General features: G+C 51.8%; 1 protein-coding gene across 1 annotated transcript in view; it reads left to right on the top strand.

Annotated features, from left to right (window-relative positions):
* C2CD5 (C2 calcium dependent domain containing 5) overlaps positions 1–24,600 on the top strand; it is a gene marked incomplete at both ends in the record, with an annotated part of 93,725 nt that overhangs the window by 34,613 nt on the left and 34,512 nt on the right. The window contains 5 exon segments of the mRNA XM_080706220.1: positions 378–443; positions 16,710–16,824; positions 19,068–19,163; positions 21,544–21,735; positions 23,151–23,337. Of these exon segments, the coding sequence (XP_080562346.1) occupies positions 378–443; positions 16,710–16,824; positions 19,068–19,163; positions 21,544–21,735; positions 23,151–23,337 (656 nt within the window).

The following is a 24,600-nucleotide window of genomic DNA, read 5'->3' as shown; positions in this document are numbered from 1 at the left end:
TTGTTTGCACTCTCAAATTAACTCTGCAGCTAGTGAATACTGGAATATTTATTTCACTTTTAGTATAAAAGGAAAAGCTTATTTAAAAACCAGTGCCACCTGCTAACTTACGGATTATTGTTTCGGGGATTTCTGACTTGGAACTTCTTCCTTTGTTAAGTACGAGCTGCAGGAGCGCTCAGGGCAGGCGGGCGGTTCTGGACAGGGCTGAGCGGGGGCCACCTGCGGCGCGGGCTCCCGGCCCACCCACCTCTAACTGCTGTCTCTGTCTTCCAGTCCTGCCGGGTGGTGGTGTTGACTGTGCTCTTGTACTGTTTGGTTTGTTCCCACTATTCTGCACCTAAAACTGATCTACTAATTTGCTGTTTTGAACTCAGCCTTTGTCGGAATTATGGGTAACACAAGACCTTACAAACTGCTAGACTGGAATAGTTTCAATTCAGGTATTTTAATGGTCATTCAGTCCTACATCAGCAGACAAAAATTATGGCAGCTCAGTGAAGTTTTTAGGGATGTTCAAGATTGAAGGGTACACAGATGCATTCCCAACACATATTAATAACTCGATTCCCATGGAAACACAAATATGACACCATTTTAACCACAATTAATTAATCAAAACCATAGAAACACTATAATTCCGAATGACTTAGGTGATTTACTTCCAAAATGATAATTAGATTATATTTATACACTTCGATAAAACTTTCTCATATCGGTAAATGATACCAACATTAGTTGTATGATTTAGCATATTTGTTAAGTATATTCTAACTATTAAATGGCCATCTTAAAGTGTATTTAAAATTTATATTTAGATTTGAGTATATTTAGTGTTCTATATGATGATATTAAAATGTAACTTAGCATTTTTATTTTGAATTCTAAAAGTGTTAAAGATTTGGTAACTCGAGCAGGTTTTGGGAGGATTAACAACTTTTATAGTGTTTCCTCCTTCTACATGCTGATTTTTCTTTTTAAGTAACTTGAATATTGTTATAGTTTGTAGCCTTTAAAGAAACTAAACTAGGAGAACTTTACAGCTGATGATGTGGTTTAGAGTCAAAGCCAGATAATTTTTCTTTTTGATAAAAGCAAATTCTCTTACTACTATAAACATTTAAATTTTTTTTATTATTTGTTTTTTGAAATTAAATTATAGAGCTGTTTTAATTCAGTATCAAAGATAAAGTTTTGCCTAAAGGAAGTTTTCAGTCCTTTGTGTCAAAACGTATATCTTAAAGAAAAGCAAATATACCAAAGAACTCAGCCTTCTGGATAATATCCCGTAATCTTTTCAGTACTGTAGACCGCTTCCATCCGTAAGAGTCTCGGGCTGAGCCCTAGTTTCAGGCCTGGCTGTGTGGCTCTGAGTAGCTCATGCCCGTCATGCAGACTTCTCCACGTTCAGTCGGGTCGCCAGTGGAGACTGGCAGCCACTGGCGAGTCTCCAGCGACCACCTTGGTTTCTTCTCTGTGCTTTTACCAGCAGCTATCGTTGGTTTAAGTTACCTTTGTGTGTGTGTGTGTGTGTGTGTGTGTGTGTGTGTGTGTGTGTGTGTGAGAGAGAGAGAGAGAGAGACAGACAGACAGACAGACAGACAGACACTGGGGACTGAGCCCAAGGGCAGTCGATCTCTGAGTCTCATCCCCAGCCCTAATCTTATTTTGAAACAGGGTAATATGTAACTTATATAGTATATTATTATACATTATTATTAAAAGATCATTAAGATGACACTTTTAATTTTTTAGTGAGGCATTAGAGTCTTCCAGTAGCTGCTGACACATCTTAAAAAATAAGGCTGATTTTAATATTAGTTTGGAAATAACTTGATAATTCTGAAGGCAATGTGATACATTTAGTAAATATATTCAGATCATTTATGTTTCATTTGTAATTTGGGAAAATTTAGCCCCTGCTATCTAGTACTACCATCACCGACCAAGAATTGACTGTTAGTAAGAGACGTATGCTGGCGCTGTCTTGATCAGTGCTAGAATTGTTTATTGTAGGGCTCTAGCTGTTTATTCCTGGATTTCCTGACATCATGCCACACCATTTCTTTAATAAGAGCCTTCCGTGAGAAAGGAAAAAGAAGCAGTCTAATATGCTTATTAATGAGTACACATTCTCATTGCAGAAACTTTAAAACGTGGAAGGGTGTGGGAAAGCACATTCTGACACCCGGCCCCGTCCGCGAGGTAGTTCACGCACCACGACCCCGCTGTGGTCGCAGCCACGGCCAGCGCAGCCCCGGGCAGTGACGGCGGCCGCCCTGGCCCCGCCGGTGTCGGAGCCTCGTGCTGCTGCGGCTGCGTGGTGTGCAAGTGTGTGCCCTGATGCTGGCACCACTATGGGAACCAGCGGCTACATCTCTCCACACACGCACGTCCCCGTTGTTAGCAGCGCAGGAGCGTATTAGCATTCATCTTGGGCCATACGGTTTGTGAGGCCCTGGAGAGCAAGGCTGCAGCCCCCTGGCTTCGTGCCGCTCAGCATCTGGTAATTTAATGTGTGGTGTGGTGTGCGTGCGGCGTGCTACGGAGCTGAGGCAGCGTGGTTACCCGCGAGGGAAGCTTGCGGCGGGGGTTGCTCTTGACCAAGGATTTACAGGGCGCGTAGGAGACTCGCACATGTTCACACTGCAGACAGCGCGCCGAGCCCGTGCCAATGCGTGTGTGGTTTGAAAGGCCCGCAGCTGCGCAGCAGTGCCAGCCAGGCCCTCTGTTTCATTGCCGTTTCAGACGGTTGTGTTTTTTGCCCCAAAACGTGCGTCTTCTTTAGTCTGCTCCCCTCTCCCCTTTTTTCTTGCTTTGCTGTCTCAAGTTTGTGTTAATTAAGTGAAAGGACATGTTTTTATAGGGTGGGGAGAAGTGACCCTTCTCATATTTGAGCATATAATAAATGCTTTTTTATCTTGTTTTTTGTTTCTGTTCTGGTAACAGACATTGGGACAGGCAGGGGAAGCTTATCATTGGAAAGAGAGGACTAGTGTTTATAGCGTGCGTGTGTGTGTGTGTTACTGGAGATTGAGCCCAGCCGGGGCATTGTACCACTGAGCTACATCCCCAGCTTTTTTCTTTTTTGAACCCAGGAGCATTCTGCTTCCAAGACACATCCTCAGCCCTATTTTAGTTTTTGTTTGGAAACAGAGTTCTGCTAGGTTGTTGAGACGCTCGCTAAGTTGCTGAGGTTGGTTTTAAACCTGCGATCCCCCATCTCACCCTCCCAGGTATGTGCCCATCACACCTGACTCTCTTACTTTTGACTGTGAGACAAGGTCGCACTGAGTTTCGGGGCAGCCTTGAGCTTCTCCTGCCTCAAGCTCCCAGTAGCCGGGATAGCAGCTGCATGCTCCTGAGCCCAGTTTTTATCACATTAACATATTATTTTTTATTTTTATTTTTTTGCTGTACTGGGGATGGAACCCAGGGGCATTCGACCTCCGAGCTCCACCCCAGCCCTATTTTTTATTCTTTATTTTGAAACCGGGTCTCACTGGTTGCAGAGGGCCTCACTAAGTAGCTGAGGCTGTCCACGAACCGTGATCTTCTGGTCTCCGCCTCCCGTGTGCTGGGATGAGAAGCGTGCGCCTACACCAGCACGTTAACGTTTTTGTTTGTTTTCTATCCCTGGAGCTCATTTTTATTCCTTTTAATTTGTGTTTTGGGACAAGCATCTCACCGAGTTGCTGAGGCTGGCCTCAGACTTGTGGACCTCCCATGTCAGCCTCCCTAGTAGCTGTGACTAGGTCCCGTGCCGTCACACCCAGTGCATATACAGACCTTGTATGAGACGTGCTGGGAACCGGAGCCCATCGTGACAGTCACACGAGTGTGCGATCCCTGGAGACAGCGTGCAGGCCGGGCTGTGGCCCCAACTGGGGTAGTGGCCCGAGTCTACGCGCCAGACACGTCTCAAGTGCTTGGTGGTAGGAGGTTACTTAGTGCCGGAATCAGATCTCAGAGGCCAGCACCTATCCCGTCCTTGAGGTGTGAGTGGTCAGTGGCAGTGGAGCCGCAGGGTGGAGCCCGCGCACCGACTGCCCCGCTCTCAGGACGTGTGGCAGCAGCCTTAGTGCCCGGCGGCTCGTGGAGAGTGAAGCAGGCCCTCCCCATGTCTTGGGGCGCTGGGGAGCGAGGCCCCCACGCACTCTCCATTCCAAAGCCTCAGTGAGCAGTTAGGTTCTGTCATTGTGAAACTCAAGTTTGTCTGAACGGCGAGCTGTAAATAAAGTGTGCACAGGGAGCAGTAGTACTCCTCGCTCCTGGGCGCCAGGTCGCAGGGGCTCTCTCCTGGCTTAGTCATCTTTCAGATGTGTGGGGGAGCTCACACCCGAGCCCTCAGTCAGCCAGGGTCCCCGAGCCGAGGAAAGCACGCGAGTGTGTGGGTGAGCTCACACTCGAGCCCTCAGTCAGCCAGGGCCCCCGAGCCGAGGAAAGCACGCCGGAGGCGAGGGAAGGCTTAGCAGTAGTATGGCGTGCCTGGTAAAATGTACTTACGTATTAGTTTGAAATAACTTCCAAACGTAGATGGTATTTTTGATCTGATTGTGTAAGCCCTGAATGAATAAAACCCCAAACTAGGTAACCGTTGGCTTTTTAGATTCTTTTAAAGTTTTTTTTTTTTTTTTTAAATGGTGGTACCTGGGGTTCCTGGAAGCCCTTCTACCACCTCCGGGCTACACTCCCAGACCTATTTTTATATTTTTGAAACAGGGTCTCTTACACCAGCGCGGCTGGCTTCGAACCTGCGCGATCCTCCTGTCTCCGCCTCCCAGGTGCGGGGATTACATGCATGTGCCACCACGCCCGGCCTTTTAAAGGTTTTTTAAAAAATGTTTTAGACAAGTCATAGATTTTAGGATATACTATACATAAGATTTTTCAATCATGTAATAATAAATGTACTAGTGATAAGACAAACTTTAGATTAATGGTTTGGAATTAGCAAATACTACTCTTTTGTTAATGATCAGAATAATTTTTGTTTAGAAAATTTATCTCATTTTGGAAGCAAGAATTAAGTTAAAACTTAGAAAACTATAGATTTTTAACAGAAGGCAAGTCAGCTGATACATAAGGAAAGTATTATAGGGTATATATGTTAGTCTGCTCATCTGAATTTTTTTTCCTTTTGTGGTTTTTGGTGAAAGCTGCATTTGGTGGATGTTTATGGGGTGCCTGCCATGTGTTGAGTGCTGCACTGGGTGCTGGGATGCCATTGCCAAGCCTGGCAGACACCTGCTTACACACTCAGTCTGCACGACCCTGTGCTGTGTGAGCGTGTGTGGAGACAGGCAACGGGCTGTCCTGGAAGTTGAGTTCTATGATGCCCGCAGTAGTAGTCGCTCTCTCCCTCCCCAAGTTGTCACGAGCGTGGTGCACACCCGCTTGAGCGTAGTCTCACAGCTATTGGTCTCAGCAAGCGCAGCTCAGGAAGGTGTAGGCCTACTAGGTGTGGTGTTATTACATGTCAGTTGGTGTAATGAGCATTGAGTTGTGTATGTAAAAGCAGTGGGCTTACACACCTGGCTCCCCAGACAGCAGGGTCCAGGGCTTACACCCCTGGCTCCCCCACAGACAGCAGGGTCCAGGGCTTACATACCTGGCTCCCCACAGACAGCAGGGTCCAGGGCTTACATACCTGGCTCCCCCACAGACAGCAGGGTCCAGGGCTTACACACCTGGCTCCCCCACAGACAGCAGGGTCCAGGGCTTACACACCTGGCTCCCCCATAGACAGCAGAGTCCAGGGCTTACACAACTGGCTCCCCAACAGACAGCAGGGTCCAGGGCTTACACACCTATCTCCCCAGACAGCAGGGTCCAGGGCTTACACACCTGGCTCACCAGACAGCAGGGTCCAGGGCTTACACACCTGGCTCCCCCATAGACAGCAGAGTCCAGGGCTTACACAACTGGCTCCCCAACAGACAGCAGGGTCAAGGGCTTACACACCTGGCTCCCCCATAGACAGCAGGGTCCAGGGATTACACACCTGGCTGCCCACAGACAGCAGGGTCCAGGGCTTACACACCTATCTCCCCAGACAGCAGGGTCCAGGGCTTACACACCTGGCTCACCAGACAGCAGGGTCCAGGGCTTACACACCTATCTCCCCAGACAGCAGAGTCCAGGGCTTACACACCTGGCTTACCAGACAGCAGGGTCCAGGGCTTACACCCCTGGCTCACCCACAGACAGCAGGGTCCAGGGCTTACATACCTGGCTCCCCCACAGACAGCAGGGTCCAGGGTTTACATACCTGGCTCCCCCACAGACAGCAGGGTCCAGGGCTTACACACCGGGCTCCCCCAGAGACAGCAGAGTCCAGGGCTTACACAACTGGCTCCCCAACAGACAGCAGGGTCAAGGGCTTACACACCTGGCTCCCCCATAGACAGCAGGGTCCAGGGCTTACACACCTGGCTGCCCACAGACAGCAGGGTCCAGGGCTTACACACCTATCTCCCCAGACAGCAGGGTCCAGGGCTTACACACCTGGCTCACCAGACAGCAGGGTCCAGGGCTTACACCCCTGGCTCCCCCACAGACAGCAGGGTCCAGGGCTTACACACCTGGCTCCCCCACAGACAGCAGGGTCCAGGGTTTACATACCTGGCTCCCCCACAGACAGCAGGGTCCAGGGCTTACACACCTGGCTCCCCCATAGACAGCAGAGTCCAGGGCTTACACAACTGGCTCCCCAACAGACAGCAGGTTCCAGGGCTTACACACCTGGCTCCCACACAGACAGCAGGGTCCAGGGATTACACACCTGGCTCCCCCACAGACAGCAGGGTCCAGGGCTTACACACCTGGCTCCCCCACAGACAGCAGGGTCCAGGGCTTACACACCTGGCTCCCCACAGACAGCAGGGTCCAGGGCTTACACACCTGGCTCCCCCACAGACAGCAGGGTCCAGGGCTTACACACCTGGCTCCCCCACAGACAGCAGGGTCCAGGGCTTACACACCTGGCTCCCCCACAGACAGCAGAGTCCAGGGCTTAAACACCTGGCTCCCCAGACAGCAGAGTCTAGGGCTTAAACACCTGCCTCCCCAGACAGCAGGGTCCAGGGCTTACACACCTGGCTCCCCCACAGACAGCAGGGTCCAGGGCTTACACACCTGGCTCCCCCACAGACAGCAGGGTCAAGGGCTTACACACCTGGCTCACCAGACAGCAGGGTCCAGGGCTTAAACACCTGGCTCCCCAGCCAGCAGGGTCCAGGACTTACACACCTGGCTCCCCAGACAGCAGGGTCCAGGGCTTACACACCTGGCTCCCCAGACAGCAGGGTCCAGGGCTTACACACCTGGCTCCCCAGACAGCAGGGTCCAGGGCTTACACACCTGGCTGCCCACAGACAGCAGGGTTCAGGGCTTACAAACCTGGCTGCCCACAGACAGCAGGGTCAAGGGCTTACACACCTGGCTCCCCAGACAGCAGGGTCCAGGGCTTACACACCTGGCTACCCCACAGACAGCAGGGTCCAGGGCTTAAACACCTGGCTCCCCAGACAACAGGGTCCAGGGCTTACACACCTTGATGCCCACAGACAGCAGGGTCCAGGGCTTACACACCTGGCTCCCCAGACAGCAGGGTCCAGGGCTTACATACCTGGCTCCCCCACAGACAGCAGGGTCCAGGGCTTAAACACCTGACTCCCCCACAGACAGCAGGGTCCAGGGCTTACACACCTGGCTGCCCACAGACAGCAAGGTCCAGGGCTTACACACCTGGCCCCCCCACAGACATGAGGGTCCAGGGCTTACACACCTGGCTCCCCCACAGACAGCAGGGTCCAGGGCTTACACACCTGGCTCCCCCACAAACAGCAGGGTCCAGGGCTTACACACCTGGCTCCCCCATAGACAGCAGAGTCCAGGGCTTACACACCTGGCTCCCACACAGACAGCAGGTTCCAGGGCTTACACACCTGGCTCCCCCACAGAGAGCAGGGTCCAGGGCTTACACCCCTGGCTCACCCACAGACAGCAGGGTCCAGGGCTTACATACCTGGCTCCCCCACAGACAGCAGGGTCCAGGGTTTACATACCTGGCTCCCCCACAGACAGCAGGGTCCAGGGCTTACACACCGGGCTCCCCCAGAGACAGCAGGGTCCAGGGCTTACACACCTGGCTCCCCCATAGACAGCAGAGTCCAGGGCTTACACAACTGGCTCCCCAACAGACAGCAGGTTCCAGGGCTTACACACCTGGCTCCCACACAGACAGCAGGGTCCAGGGATTACACACCTGGCTCCCCCACAGACAGCAGGGTCCAGGGCTTACACACCTGGCTCCCCCACAGACAGCAGGGTCCAGGGCTTACACACCTGGCTCCCCACAGACAGCAGGGTCCAGGGCTTACACACCTGGCTCCCCCACAGACAGCAGGGTCCAGGGCTTACACACCTGGCTCCCCCACAGACAGCAGGGTCCAGGGCTTACACACCTGGCTCCCCCACAGACAGCAGAGTCCAGGGCTTAAACACCTGGCTCCCTCACAGACAGCAGGGTCCAGGGTTTACAAACCTGGCTCCCCCACAGACAGCAGGGTCCAGGGCTTAAACACCTGGCTCCCCAGCCAGCAGGGTCCAGGACTTACACACCTGGCTCCCCAGAAAGCAGGGTCCAGGGCTTACACACCTGGCTCCTCAGACAGCAGGGTCCAGGGCTTACACACCTGGCTGCCCACAGACAGCAGGGTCCAGGGCTTACAAACCTGGCTGCCCACAGACAGCAGGGTCAAGGGCTTACACACCTGGCTCCCCAGACAGCAGGGTCCAGGGCTTACACACCTGGCTACCCCACAGACAGCAGGGTCCAGGGCTTAAACACCTGGCTCCCCAGACAACAGGGTCAAGGGCTTACATACCTGGCTCCCCCACAGACAGCAGGGTCCAGGGCTTACACACCTGGCTCCCCCACAGACAGCAGGGTCCAGGGCTTACACACCTGGCTCCCCAACAGACAGCAGGGTCCAGGGCTTACACACCTGGCTCCCCCACAGACAGCAGGGTCCAGGGCTTAAACACCTGGTTGCCCAGCCAGCAGGGTCCAGGGCTTACACACCTGGCTCCCCACAGACAGCAGGGTCAAGGGCTTACACACCTGGCTCCCCAGACAGCAGGGTCAAGGGCTTACACACCTGGTTCACCAGACAGCAGGGTCCAGGGCTTAAACACCTGACTCCCCCACAGACAGCAGGGTCCAGGGCTTACACACCTGGCTGCCCACAGACAGCAAGGTCCAGGGCTTACACACCTGGCCCCCCCACAGACATGAGGGTCCAGGGCTTACACACCTGGCTCCCCCACAGACAGCAGGGTCCAGGGCTTACACACCTGGCTCCCCCATAGACAGCAGAGTCCAGGGCTTACACACCTGGCTCCCACACAGACAGCAGGGTCCAGGGCTTACACACCTGGCTCCCCCACAGACAGCAGGGTCCAGGGCTTACACACCTGGCTCCCCCACAGACAGCAGGGTCCAGGGCTTACACACCTGGCTGCCCATAGACAGCAGAGTCCAGGGCTTACACACCTGGCTCCCCAGACAGCAGGGTCCAGGGCTTCACACCTTGCTGCCCACAGACAGCAGGGTCCAGGGCTTACACACCTGGCTGCCCACAGACAGCAGGGTCCAGGGCTTACACACCTGGCTGCCCACAGACAGCAGGGTCCAGGGCTTAAACACCTGGCTCCCCCACAGACAGCAGGGTCCAGGGCTTACACACCTGGCTCCCCCACAGACAGCAGGGTCCAGGGCTTACACACCTGGCTCCCCCATAGACAGCAGTGTTTAGGGCTTAAATACCTGGCTCCCCCATAGACAGCAGGGTCCAGGGCTTACACACCTGGCTGCCCACAGACAGCAGGGTCCAGGGCTTACACACCTGGCTCCCCAGACAGCAGGGTCCTGGGCTTACACACCTGGCTCCTCCACAGACAGCAGGGTCCAGGGCTTAAACACCTGGCTCCCCAGACAACAGGGTCCAGGGCTTACTCACCTTGCTGCCCACAGACAGCAGGGTCCAGAGCTTACACACCTGGCTCCCCCACAGACATCAGGGTCCAGGGCTTACACACCTGGCTCCCCCACAGACAGCAGGGTCCAGGGCTTACACACCTGGCTCCCCCACAGACAGCAGGGTCCAGGGCTTACACACCTGGCTCCCCCACAGACAGCAGGGTCCAGGGCTTACACACCTGGTTACCCCAAGACAGCAGAGTCCAGGGCTTACACACCTGGCTCCCTCAGAGATAGCAGGGTCCAGGGCTTACACACCAGCCTCCCCAACAGACAGCAGGGTACAGGACTTACACACCTGGCTCCCCGACAGCAGGGTCCAGGGCTTACACACCTGGCTCCCCCACAGACAGCAGGGTCCAGGGCTTACACACCTGGCTCTCCCACAGACAGCAGGGTCCAGGGCTTACACACCTGGCTGCCCACAGACAGCAGGGTCAAGGGCTTACACACCTGGCTCCCCCACAGACAGCAGGGTCCAGGGCTTACACACCTGGCTCCCCAGACAGCAGGGTCCAAGGCTTAAACACCTGACTCCCCCACAGACAGCAGGGTCCAGGGCTTACACACCTGGCTGCCCACAGACAGCAGGGTCCAGGGCTTACACACCTGGCTCCCCCACAGACAGCAGGGTCCAGGGCTTACACACCTGGCTCCCCCACAGACAGCAGGGTCCAGGGCTTACACACCTGGCTCCCCCACAGACAGCAGGGTCCAGGGCTTACACACCTGGCTCCCCCACAGACAGCAGGGTCCAGGGCTTACACACCGGGCTCCCCCACAGACAGCAGGGTCCAGGGCTTACACACCGGGCTCCCCCACAGACAGCAGGGTCCAGGGCTTACACACCTGGTTACCCCACAGACAGCAGAGTCCAGGGCTTACACACCTGGCTCCCTCACAGACAGCAGGGTCCAGGGCTTACACACCAGCCTCCCCAACAGACAGCAGGGTCCAGGGCTTACACACCTGGCTCCCCAGACAGCAGGTTCCAGGGCTTACACACCTGGCTCCCCCACAGACAGCAGGGTCCAGGGCTTACACACCTGGCTCCCCCACAGACAGCAGGGTCCAGGGCTTATACACCTGGCTCTCCCACAGACAGCAGGGTCCAGAGCTTACACACCTGGCTGCCCACAGACAGCAGGGTCCAGGGCTTACACACCTGGCTCCCCAGACAGCAGGGTCCAGGGCTTACACACCTGGCTCCCCAGACAGCAGGGTCCAGGGCTTAAACACCCGACTCCCCCACAGACAGCAGGGTTCAGGGCTTACACACCTGGCTGCCCACAGTCAGCAGGGTCCAGGGCTTACACACCTGGCTGCCCACAGACAGCAGGGTCAAGGGCTTACACACCTGGCTGCCCACAGACAGCAAGGTCCAGGGCTTACACACCTGGCCCCCCCACAGACATCAGGATCCAGGGCTTACACACCTGGCTCCCCCACAGACAGCAGGGTCCAGGGCTTACACACCAGGCTTCCCCACAGACAGCAGGGTCCAGGGCTTACACACCTGGCTCCCCCACAGACAGCAGGTTTCAGGGCTTACACACCTGGTTACCCCACAGACAGCAGAGTCCAGGGCTTGCACACCTGGCTCCCCCACAGACAGCAGGGTCCAGGGCTTACACACCTGGCTCCCCAGACAGCAGGGTCCAGGGCTTACACACCTGGCTCCCCCACAGACAGCAGGGTCCAGGGCTTACACACCTGGCTCCCCCACAGACAGCAGGGTCCAGGGCTTACACACCTGGCTCCCCCACAGACAGCAGGGTCCAGGGCTTACACACCTTGCTCCCCCACAGACAGCAGGGTCCAGGGCTTACACACCTGGCTCCCCCACAGACAGCAGGGTCCAGGGCTTACACACCTGGCTCCCCCACAGACAGCAGGGTCCAGGGCTTACACACCTGGCTCCCCCACAGACAGCAGGGTCCAGGGCTTACACACCAGGCTTCCCCACAGACAGCAGGGTCCAGGGCTTACACACCTGGCTCCCTCACAGACAGCAGAGTCCAGGGCTTACACAACTGGCTTCCCAACAGACAGCAGGTTCCAGGGCTTAAACACCTGGCTCCTCCACAGACAGCAGGGTCCAGGGCTTACACACCTGGCTCCCCCACAGACAGCAGGGTCCAGGGCTTACACACCTGGTTCCCCCACAGACAGCAGGGTCCAGGGCTTACACACCTGGTTCCCCCACAGACAGCAGGGTCCAGGGCTTACACACCTGGCCCCCCAGACATCAGGGTCCAGAGCTTACACACCTGGCTCCCCCACAGACTACAGGGTCCAGGGCTTACACACCTGGTTCCCCCACAGACAGCAGGGTCCAGGGCTTACACACCTGGCTCCCCAGCCAGCAGGGTCCAGGGCTTACACCCGTGGCTTCCCCACAGACTGCAGAGTCCAGGGCTTACACACCTGGCTCCGCAGACAGCAGGGTGCAGTCCCTCCTCCCAGGTTCTGCCGTGCCATCCTCACACCCGAGTCTGGGCCTCGCGTCTCTCGTTGCATTTCAGGTCTTCTGTGATGAGACCGTCTTCCTGGTGCCACGTAGTCCCTGTGCAGTGTCCGCTGTGGGCTCTTTGGTTTCGGCTCCTCAGGGGAAAGTTGTCTTTGCAGTTGTTAATGTTCCGAATATTACTTTCAGGTAATTGGGAATATAGCTTTTCATGCCATACTTAGCAAGATAGCTTATCATTGTGTTAAATTTTTACTTGATCCAGCCCACTCTAAAGTTGGGTGAATAGCTGTCCCTTTCATTCCTTCCGAGATTTCCCAGGGCAGCGTTCCCTCCCCCAGCACCGCATAGAGCTCAGCTGGACTTGGCACTTCAGCATTCGTTGTTCTTAGCTGCAAATTTAGAAATGCCTAAACTCTCAAAGGGGCTGAGCTTAATAAAGGCGTGTTCTGTGCCGTTACTTCATGAGTGGAAATTTTCACTTTAGGAATACTTCCACCTGTAGTTTAGAAGCAAGAGAAAATAAGAAGATGGCACGATATCAGGCTTTGACTGTGCTCTCTAAAAGTACCAGTCATGAAAAGGAGTGGACTGCGGTCCACGCTTGCTGACGCTTTCCCCACGAGGCGTATGCTGAAGCTTTGACTCAGGAGCTCAGGTCACGCCTGTGTAAAGAGAACATTAAAAGATTTGTGATATTATCTCTAGAGAGCTTTAACGTATAAAAGAAAAACTGAAAATAGAGTGAAATGTAGTTGTATAATACTTAACATTTTAATTTTTCCTAAATGACATCTTTATAAGCAACTATATGTTATTGAGAAGAATACGGTATTTAAAATGAAGAGATTTCTTTCTTAACATCTTTGAAATGCTTATTAAATGTGAGCTCACATCTCAGCTGTAGACCTTCAGTAGTCCCCCTGCATCACTGGTGTGTAGACCTGGCCTAGGTGTTAAGCTAGACTCACTGGCCTTTTATTAAAGGTTGAGTCTCAATTTTTTGGACTTTTATAGAGTAAATAAAACAGTTCCTATTCATAGTGGATTTCATTCAGGCATGTAGTTAGCAGTGTTTAAACCTTAAAAATTCTACTGCAGAGATTAAATACTATGATATTCTGAATTTTCATCGATAAAAAGTTAGTCTTAAACATAACTCGTTGAAGATTCTCCGGCTCATCTCTGGCATGAGCTTAATATAGGCTTTGAGATAATATATAGCTTTTCTTTAACATTAAATAAATTGATTAATCTTAATGTTAGGATAATTAAATAACCCCTAAATTACACCGCCCGAGCCGCGCAGGTGGCCGCGCCCGCCAGCCTCGCCGTCACCCAGGCGAGGGCCATCCTTTCTGTGACCATTTCAGTGAGCTGCCATAGTTTCAGTCTGTACTGTCACCTGATCCAAGCATGCGCCAAAATACCACTGTTTCTGGCTCCTGTCTGCTGATTCTGCTTCGCAAACCCTGCGCCCTGAGCTTTTGCTTCCGCCCAGCTCCAAATCTAACACGTGTCTGGAGTGTGGGCCCCGTCATCGCTTCCTTGCTTCTGTCACCCCGTGAATTCTCGGGCCTGGCGGCGCCGTGTCCGTGTGTAGCTCGTGTCTCGGTCGGGCTGCTTGTGGCTGTCGGCCATTCGAATGCTCCTCGCCGCCGCACTCAGCTTTCTTTTCTTTTTTGCAATCAGCCACGTATTCTCCCATGGTGTTTGGTTTAATTCTCTGATTATCTGTGTGTTACATCCAGGTAAGTTTGATGCAAGATAACTTTGTACTCCATGCGGTTGCACGTGACTTGTAGGAATTCTTACCTACTTTTCTATTTAGACGTGCTGGCCATGCCAAATAAATTATATTTTGAACTTAAAATAAGTAGCTTCCTCCTTGTTTTTTATTAACTTTTAAAACAGTGTATGGATTACTTCCTTTAAAATTTATTTTTAAAGCAGAGAAGATAACATATATTACTTATGGTACAGATATACGCAAAACTCATGTAAGAAAGTGTATTCTTTTAAAAGCACAGTGTAGCCAGGCATAGTGGCTCAAGCATGTAATCCAGGGACTCGGGATGCTGAGACAAGAGGATCACAGGTTCGAGGACAGCCTCAACAATGAAGTGGTACTCTCAGCAACCTAGGGAGTCCCTGTTTCAAAACAAAGTATAAAAGGGCAAAAGGGTGTAGCTCAGAGATAGAATGCTCCTGGGTTCAGTCCCCAGTACCACACACACCAAAAAAAAAAGTACAGTATATAATTATTTGCACTAGTAATATTTTAAACTTCCAGAGTGGTTTAAAAGTAAATAGTAGATTCTACTAGTGAGTTTAAGAAAACTTAGACCTTTTACTTCATGCAGTATTTTAGAAAGTCGGTTACTTTCTGAACTGAAGTTTGTTTTCTCGTATTTTTGCAGTCTTTTCCCAGAATCAGAAGTACCTTGTTAGATGAAAATCTGTTACTACTTGAATCAGTTTTTCTTACACTAAAATCCTTGAGGAGAGAAAGGATGTTAAATGTAGGCTCAAAGGGGGCACCGTGTGTGTCTGGGGGAAGCGTGTGCGCTGAGCGCGTCTGCTTTTAACCGCCCGTGCCTGCGGCGTGGAGGGCCGTGGCACAGCAGGCAGGCACGCGCACACTGGGCTGGGCCTGCGTGCCAGCTCAGGGCGTGGGGCTGTATATGGGCTTTGTGGTTTCCCTTCTGCTTGGTTCTGCCTTGTTCTTGGATCTTTTCCTCAGTTTTCTGAAGTCTGCAGTGGTTTCTTTTCTTCTGGAAGGAAGTTGCAGGTAGCCGTGGCCCAGAGCTTCAGCTCCAGGCGCTGCAGGTCTGGGTGTGGTCGGCCTCTGCCTTGCTGACCTGTGCAGGCTGAGCCGGGAGTGCAGGCGGCAGGAGGCTGAGCCAGGAGGGCGGGCGGCAGGAGGCTGAGCCGGGAGGGCGGACGGCAGGCTCCTGCCCTTCCTGGGGCTGTCTTCCCTGAGTGCAGATGAGTAGACGCCTGCTCCTCCTTACTTTGCAAAACATACTTTGCAGATTGAATATATACCGCGATTTAAAAGTAGAACATGGTGTTGGATTATTTTGCTTTTAGTTTTAATAGTGCCTCTTGTGTGGAAAATTTACAATGAGAACTTAGCACCCTAATTGAAGGTAAGTTTCCGAATTGTTCCTTAAGTGACAGTGGCCCACAAAAAGAAACAAATCGGGATATGCTGACTATAGACCTCTGTTGTTTATCATTTCTGTTTTGTAAAAGCCCCTCCGATCCGTAGTTGCATTCAGAAGTTCACGGTGCAGGTGGCCAGCAGTACAGGTGCAGCTGCTGCCTAGGGCCCACGCAGGCAGGCTCGGCCAGGACAGCGAGGCAGCCGGCGTTTCTCAGCTTCTCCGTCTTTCTTTCCTCCTTTCCTTTTTGTTTTCTTTCAGTCCTGGGGACCGATCCTGCATGCCAGGCAAGCGTTTTGCCGTTGAGCTACAGCCCCAGCACAGTTTTTCACTGTGGTTGAGACAGGGTCTCACTGTGTTATGCAGGTTGGTCTCAAACTCTGGGGCCCCAGTGGTCGTCCCGTCTGGTCTCCACGGAGCCGGCACTTGAGGCGCAGCCACCACCCGGGGCTCGCCGGCCGCGGGCCTGGGAAGTGCCCGCCCGCCCGTCCGCTCGCTTCTCTACTTATTTTTTGGACCAGCCACTCCCTTGATGTCTTGTCTCTTTCCTTTAGTCCCTTCATCTTTGTAGAAAGAGAGCTATGTAGAACGCTTTATTAACATTGATCATCTTTGCTTTGAAAAGATCCCAGAATATAGTGGAGTATAAAAAACAAAATAGTAGGTAGAGGAAGTGTCTCAGAATTGGTAGGACCTCTGAATCGGGCGCTTCCGGCGCTCACTGGCGGGGTGGGGCGGAGGCAGGTCTCAGTTCAGATTAGGATTTGGCAGCTCCGGCCCTGCATTTCACGTTGCCTCTGAGAAGATGCACGCCTGCAAGTGCCCTTAAAGGAATGGCGCGAACGAGCGAGTGCTTCCAGCGACAGGTTTAAGATGTCAGGGCCTCCCCCCTGGGAAGTGACGTGTCGGGTGTGACGTTGAACAGTCTCCTGGGGAGCAGTACTGCCCGTGGCTGTGTATTTTAAACATCTCTTGTTCATATAGACAACGTGCTGTTGAGTAGTGAACTGATTTAAAATTTATTTTTCAGATGAACCAGAAACCCGAGACGCATGGTGGGCGGAGATCAGACAAGAGATAAAGTCCCACGCCAAAGCCTTGGGCTGCCACGCGGTGGTGGGCTACAGCGAGTCCACCAGCATCTGGTAAATACGACGGCCGCTGCAGGAGCAAGGCCGCGGCGGGCGTGCCGTGGAGAGCGCGGGTGGGCAGGCGCTGGGGCCGCCGTCCACTCTCTGGCGACTTGGGGACCTACGTGGCCCAGTGGCGGCCCAGCCTGTGCGCTGGGCCTCGGGGAGTGGACACGGGCGTGGCTGGCGCATGGCACTCATGTGACACCGCCACGTCCTACACCCGGACACCTGGAGCCCTCTGTCCCCTTTGAATGAGCTGCCAGGTGTTCTTCTCCATCCGCTGCGCCTCCAGCTGGGCCCCCGCCTCGTGTGCAGGCGCCCGGTGGAGCTGCCGTCCACCCGGCCCTCTGCCTCCTGACTTGCAGCGTGCTCTGGTCCTCTTTAGCTCTTGGAACTCTTCCACTTTAGATTTCTGAACTGTAAAACTCTACTCGCAAGTGATGACAGTATTTTTCCACCAGTTTGCTTGGTTTTACCTCGTTTGTTTTGACCCTCATTATTTCAACAGTATGTCTCCAAATTCCTTCCTGCACTCTGGCTTTTCTGCTGTTTTACAGTCCTTGAACCCTGCTTTCAGCCCCTTCAAAATCTATGATTGATGTCAGCTGGAAACGGTTGACCTTCTGCTGTCTATTTCCACCTCTGTCCTCGGGTAATTCTTACCACCACCTTCTCTGTTAGAATGACTTAGAAGAAAACCATGAAAAGGTAGATGGCGGTGCTCAGAGCCATGCTGCTCGGCCGCCGGGGCCCTTTCTTGTGCAGCTGCGCCATGTCCCAGCTGAGGCTGCGTCTCCCGCCTCTGCCCCGTGCGTAGCTCTAGAGCCCTGTGCTGGCAGAGCTGAGCCACGCGATGTAAAGACAGCTCTGGCATCAGATTGCGTCCTGCTGGAGCATCGCAACACACAGTCCATTTCATCATCGAGATGTGCCAGGATGTCTCAAGATCCCCAGAGGGGTGGTGTCCAGGAGGACTGGGGACAGTGTTGGGGCACCGGCATTTGAGCTGAATCGGGGGCAGGATATGACGTACATAAAGGCGAGGAGAGACCTGTGGAGAGTGCCCAGAGCAAAGAACAGGCTGTGCAGAGTGTGGGCACACTCAGCCTGGCCGAGGGCGGTCGCAGCTGCCCGGCCCCGCAGTGAGGCCCGTGGGTCTGCAGAGCCGCTGCCGAGGCGAGAGTGTATGCGCCCAAGGGATTTACTTACAAGTTCAAACTCGCGGGCCAGAAACTCTCTTTTCTCCCCTGTAGACCTCAAAATAAGAAAACACCCTTGTGTTTCAAGCCCGTCTTTGCTGTGTTTCTGTTCCAGCAGTCCTACTTAGTCAGCATCACTAGATTAGGCTCCTTGACATGCTCGTCTGCTCCTGGAATGCCTGGCTCAACCTCGCAGACCAGGCCTTCCTCCTGCCCACCCGCCATGGCCCGAGTCCCCACCCCTCCATGCCCGGGCTGCTGCTGTCTTGTTTGCCTTGGGGGTATTATTCAGGAATTGGGTTGGTTAGTTATTTTAGCTTTCAAAGTATGTGATGCTTAATAAGGAATTAAAAAAAATCTTTTTAAATATATAAATGATGTAGTTTAAGCACCCTTTAGTATATTATGGATATTGTTTTAGATGCCTCTTATATTTATTCAAATTAAGTTATAGCAATATATTTACATACCTCTGTTCTTAGAATAATTGTAGTAAAGCTTTATATGCATTATAAAAGTTAATAATAATAATGCAAGTTAATGTATTATTTGACCTGACATAGTTTATTAACATTTTAATCTTTTAGGAAGCTATTGTCATGAATATTATACTTTACCTTTTTTTTCAGTTTTTAATTCATAAAGAATTTTTGCCCATTTTATTTTATTTTATTTTATTTTATTTTATTTTATTTTTTGGTGGTACTGGGGTTCCTGGAAGCCCTTCTACCTCAGGGCTACACTCCCAGACCTATTTTTATATTTTTATTTGGAAACAGGGTCTCCTAAGCCAGCGAGGCTGGCTTCGAACCTGCGCGATCCTCCTGTCTGCGCCTCCCAAGCGCGGGGATTACAAGCCTGCGCTACCATGCCCGGCTTTCCCTCTTCATTTTAATAGAGATAAGTTACTTCTGTTTTCTATCCTAGGTTTAGAAGGTAATCCTGATATTAATATTTAGTAGGGTCTAACTTGAATTTGTGATCAGTTTGATATTTAGCATTTTCCAAAGTTATACTGCCCCAAAATACTGACTTGTTGTGTCTTGTCTTTTGCAGTGAAGAAGTCTGTATTTTGTCGGCATCAGGCACAGCAGCGGTCCTGAACCCCCGGTTTCTGCAGGATGGCACCCTGGAGGGCTGCTTGGAACAGAGGTGGTAGTAGTTGCTGGCTAGTTGGCTAAGGGTGGAGCAGGGAGAAGCTGGCCCTCCTCAGAGGCAGGGTGGTTCTCCGCAAGCATGGCTTGTGGTGCACTGTAGAGCCTGGGGCCAAAACATGGCGCCATTTGACTTTCACTAACCTGTGCGCACAGAGCCCAGGGTTGGCGTGGTCTCATCTACTTCCCTGTTCCTAGCACCTTGGCATGGAGCATGCATGACTACCAGCTGAAGAATCTCAAGTTTACTTTTTTTGGGCTTTCTCACATACAGAAATTATAGAAATAGAGCTGGCTGTGGTGGCGCACACTTGTAATCCCAGCATTCAGGAAGCTGAGACAGGAGGATCTAGGTTCGCAGCCAGCCTCAGCTACTTAGTGACACTCTCTGCAACTTAGTGAGACCCTGGTTCAAGATAAGAATAAAAAATAGGGCAGGAGAGGGAGTTCAGAGGTAGAAGGCCCCTGGGTTCAATCCCTGGTACCACACAAAAAATAACAAAATTATAGGAATATTTCTTCTGTTTGACTTGTCTCCTTTCCCTTTGTCTCACCTTCAGAAACAGAAAGAGGTCACAAAACAATTTTTCCAAAGAAAATCCTTATTTCACAAAATAAAGCTCTATACTGTACAAAACTATATATGAATGCTTCATGGAAAGTGACTTTTAACACATAAAGTATAAAATGGGTCTGATAGTGTATCCCAAAGGTAGGAAGCCCCTGGGTTCAGCCCCAGTACCACCAAATAAAAAAAGAATAAAAAAAGGACTGGGGTGTAGCTCAAAGGTAGAATGCCCCTAAGTTCTATCCCCAGTACCACACACACATATATTTGTGTGTGTGTGTGTGTGTGTGTGTGTGTGTGTGTGTGTGTTTCTTAAAGTCAGTATACACAAGACACATAAACTTTGATATCAGTCTACCTAGATAAATAAATTATAATTACCCTTCATGCCATACTACATGTGTTTTCTTTTCTCCCTAATAGTAACATATTAAGTATAAATTAAGGAAGAAAGTAAAATGTTTCTGTAACATCGAATTTATTATAATTTTGAAAAGATATTTTAGCTCTGGTAGTGGGAAGGGACCTGCATTTCTTCTTGTTAGTATTAGAATGGATAGCGGTCGTTCTCCATCCAGAGCCTTAAAAGCAGTCACGAGGGCCGCCAAGGCGCTGCCTCATGCAGGAGGCGCGCTCCTGTTCGGCGTGGCTGTGGGGGCCAGGCCTTATGCGTGCCAGGCTAGCGCCCCCGGACGCGGTCCCCCTTGAGCAAATGGGTCAGCGAGGTGTGGCCGCTGCTGTGTAGTGGAGGTTGTGACTCCTCCACTGTGGGGTCACGCACGTCCGTCCCCCCCTCTTCCCCCCCGTCAGAGAATACATCTTTTTTTCTGCTGTAAAGTTATTCTCTTTAGAAACCATCCAGAGAATGGAGGGGAGTAGATGGAAACAAACCGAACTCCCTAGATCGCCAGTGAGCCACAGACCCTTCTGTGCACTGCAGTCTTCAAACCTCCCATGAGCTTTGATGCCTGGACTCGCAGGCCTCTTGGCGATGCACCCGCAGCGTTCAAGTTGGTGCGGAGTGTTCGGGGAAGCGCTGCTCACGCTGCTCACGCTGGGCCTTGGCTCACACCGCTGGTTCTCACAGGAGGTCTGCTGCGCACCACCAAGTGTGACTTAGCACATTGGTACCTGAGGTGGCGTGCAGGCCAAGTGCACCGGGTGCCGCTGTCTGCTGAGCGTATTTCTGGGTTTAGGTTATATGGTTAGCTATAGATTTCTTACTGAAATCTTAAAAGAAAAACCCACCAACATTTGCAGATACGTATTCTAGTTCTATAGAGAAGGAGGTGTTCAGGGTCACAGTTTCACTCAGATCTGCCTGACTTTTCTTTGAATTTCTAATACATCAGAATGCCATTTCCACAGTAATATAACGCAGCAGTATGGCGTGATTTAGGGGTACCAGTCACAGCAGTACTCTTGTTTTTTTTCCTTGTGGTATTGGGGACTGAACCCAGGGGCATTCTGCCTCTGAGCTACAGCCCCAGCCCTTTTTATTTTATTTTTTATTTCGAAACAGGATTTCACTAAGTTACAAAGGGCCTTACTGAGTTGTTGGGGCTGGCCACAAACCTGGGGTCAATCCTCCTGCTTCAGCCTCCCAGGTTATGGGATTACAGGTGCACGTCACCACCCCGGCTCACAGTGGTCCTCGTACTGTGCACAAGTACTGTAATGTTTATTTATGTAATATTTGTTTTTAAAAACCTTGCTGGTTTTTTCAAGAATGCCTTTTGGTGCATGTATTGGGGTAGAAGGCACATTAGGACGCCTCTTCTCTCTTTTTTTTCTTACCGTGTCTTCGTAGGCTTGAAGAAAACCTGCCTGCAGGCTGTGGGTTCTGCCACATCCCGTACGATGAGCTGAACATGCCCTTCCCCGCTCACCTCACGCACTGCTGTAACTGCAGGAACCAGAAGGTCCCTGACGTCCTCTTCACAACCATAGACCTCCCAGCAGGCGCAGCGGTTGTCGGCAAAGGCTGTCTCATTCAAGCGAGGTATGTCCCTGAGAACTGCATTTTGTCCCTGAAAGATGAGGACCACGGAGCCGTTTCTGATGCCTGTCGTTCCTACCTGTTTGGCCCGGACATGCCGAGCTGGTCTGTTGGAACCTTGTATTTCATCTCACGTGTAACGGCAGGAGAAATGCCCTGTGTCTCAACCTAGTGAAGTTACGCTCAAAGGAAGCGTCTAAACCTGCATTGCTGCACAGATGTTCATTCTGGGTCTTGGTTGATCTATAGGCCAGGGCCGTGACGCTGTGTAGACCACTGGGGTGGCACGGGAGTGTAATGTTGTGGACGCTGACGTTCTTTTATTTTGAAGACAAGTACTTGGTGGTGTTTCTCTGACTTCTTCACGTAGCTGTGAGGACCTTTCACAGTGCACAGGAGTGGGGATTTCTGCTGCTACCACGCCGCGAGAGACACCCGGACTGTGCACTCTGTCCACCCCGGGCTGTCGCGGCCTCGAGTCAACCTCCGCACGTCAAATTCACTGCCAAGTCGTGCTGAAGTTTCTTTTTAGATATATTTCTAACCATTTCCTTTTTTCCCTCTTGGAATCCCATTTGGGATTGTTTTTCTTTTACCTGGATAAAAATGTGTATACGTATACACACGTGTATATGTATTTATATATATAAATAAATGTGTATATATGTATGTATACAAATATTCTTTACTATTTCCTTTTTTATGTGTGGTACTGAGTGTTGAGCCCTAGGGATAGTCTACCTCTGAGCTACATCTCCAGCCTTATTTTATTTACTTATATATTTTTGAAACAGTCTCACTGAGTTACTAAAGGCCTCGCTAAATTGCTGAGGCTGGCCTTCAACCAGTGATTCTTCGGTCTCAGCCTCCCCAGTACTGGGATTATAGGCGTGCACCACCATGCCTGGCTTTTAGTATTTCTTTTGATGGTTTGTTGGTGAGGCACTGTTTTTGTCTAAAGACAGTGTTTATTTTAATTTTATATTTAAAGCACACTTGGGCCCGACAGACAGTTATTTTCCTTGATGCGTGGAAGATCCTTCTGACTTTCATTGCTGCTGCTGAAAAGTGACCGATTAGTCTATCATTTCTCTGAATGTGATCTCTCTGGAAAATAGTAGATCCTCACGCCACTTTTGTATTCTTCTAATGAATAAGTGAACTTTGCAGTTTTTCTAGCCTGAGATCACACACAGTTAGAATCTAGGATTTTAAGGTGTGTTGTCTAGGGATTTTTAAATTTTTACCGATAGGACTTAGTGAGCGTTTACTCAGGGACTGCCATGGCAGAGAATATTATTGATACAACTTAAAAGTCCTGTCGACGTGCGGAGGTTTGTAGGCTGCTTCGAGTGCGTTTTATAGCTGGGCATTGCAGTGGCGCCAGTTATGTCCCCTGACGGAACGATCCCTTCCAGGTTATGTCGCTTGAAGAAGAAGGCGCAGGCGGAAGCCAACGCCACGGCCATCAGCAGCCTCCTGCCGTTCCTGGAGTACGAGGTGCACACGCAGCTCGTGAACAAGCTGAAGCTGAAGGGCATGAACGCGCTGTTCGGGCTGCGGATCCAGGTCTCGGTGGGCGAGAACATGCTGACGGGCCTCGCGGTGAGCCGGCTCGCCGTGCGCGCTGGGCTGGGGTGGGCTCCGGGATGGGGGACATTTAGGAAGTGAGGGCTCTGTTGACCGGCGTTTACGTAGGCGTGTGTACACACACGCACATATATACACATCCGTGTGTGCGTAACACATCGGTCGGTGCTCTGCAGTCACACACCATAGTGAGCGTCGCAGGATGCCTGCATGCCTGCACACACGCTTGGTGCATCTCCCTCCCGTGGCGTCAGTGAGATGAGTGCCACCTGCACTGGAAGCACGGCATCGTTTGAGCTCTGCCCAGGCCTCCTCCTCCCTCACCGCCCTCCCCGACCCCTTCCTACTGCCCTGTTGCTCTCATTTATTTGAAGGCCCTTTCATTTCCTATTTTTTCTCTAGCTTTCTCATATTTTAAAGGAACTGTGATCAGCCCCCCCCCCCCATTTTTTTCTTCCTCAGTAGCTAAGCACTTAAAAATTATCGTTTATAACCAAATCGTTGGCCACCTTGTTCATCCTTGTTTACATATTGCTAACGCGGGGCTCCTCCGTCTCGCCACTTGGCGCTTGCTGCCTGGCAGTCTTCTCCTTCGTGGGATGTCTTGTACCACCTCTCTCTTCAACCCGCTAGATGCTAATGGTACCCTCCAGCTGTGATAACCAGAAATGTCTACAGACATGGCAAATGTCTGCTAGGGGCAAAATGGCCCCAGATGAGGAGCATGTACAAGAGGATAAAGCAAAATGCGTGTGATACTGCCTCCTGTTGGACAGAGCAGAGCCTCATCATTAATGTGTACCTGTGGCCGATACAATAAGTGGGGGCTCCCCCCAGTACTGGATATTGAACCCAGGCTTGCGCATGATGGGCAAGCACCCCACTACTGAGCTACGGCCCCACTCCTTTTTATCTTAAGATGGTCTGAGTTGCTCAGGCTGGTCTCAGCCTTAGCCTCCTGCCCCAGCCTCTTGCATCTCAGCTAGAATTACAGTCCCATGCCTGTGATCGTGCAAAGCATGTGTGATATGCAGGCTGACAAAGTCTGAGGCCGAGGCAGTGCCCTCCACTGACGTCACCGTGGCCTGTGAGCAGAGGCGTTCACTTGGAGGATGTCCGAGGGGAAAGCGCACGCCGCCTCGTGAGCAGCCTGGCTCAGGACCCCGGGCCTGCAAACACGGGCTGGTGGACCGTGCTTTGTGTGTGTGCAGATCCCCTCCTGTCCGACACGTGGCCAGCCGGCATTCCTGTCCCGGTCACGGGCAGTCTCCAGCTGGA

This window comes from Muscardinus avellanarius (assembly GCF_963383645.1).
Source record: "Muscardinus avellanarius genome assembly, chromosome: 11".
Classification (NCBI taxonomy): domain Eukaryota; kingdom Metazoa; phylum Chordata; class Mammalia; order Rodentia; family Gliridae; genus Muscardinus; species Muscardinus avellanarius.
Note: the sequence above shows the minus strand (reverse complement) of the source record. Positions and strands in the feature narration are given on the sequence as shown.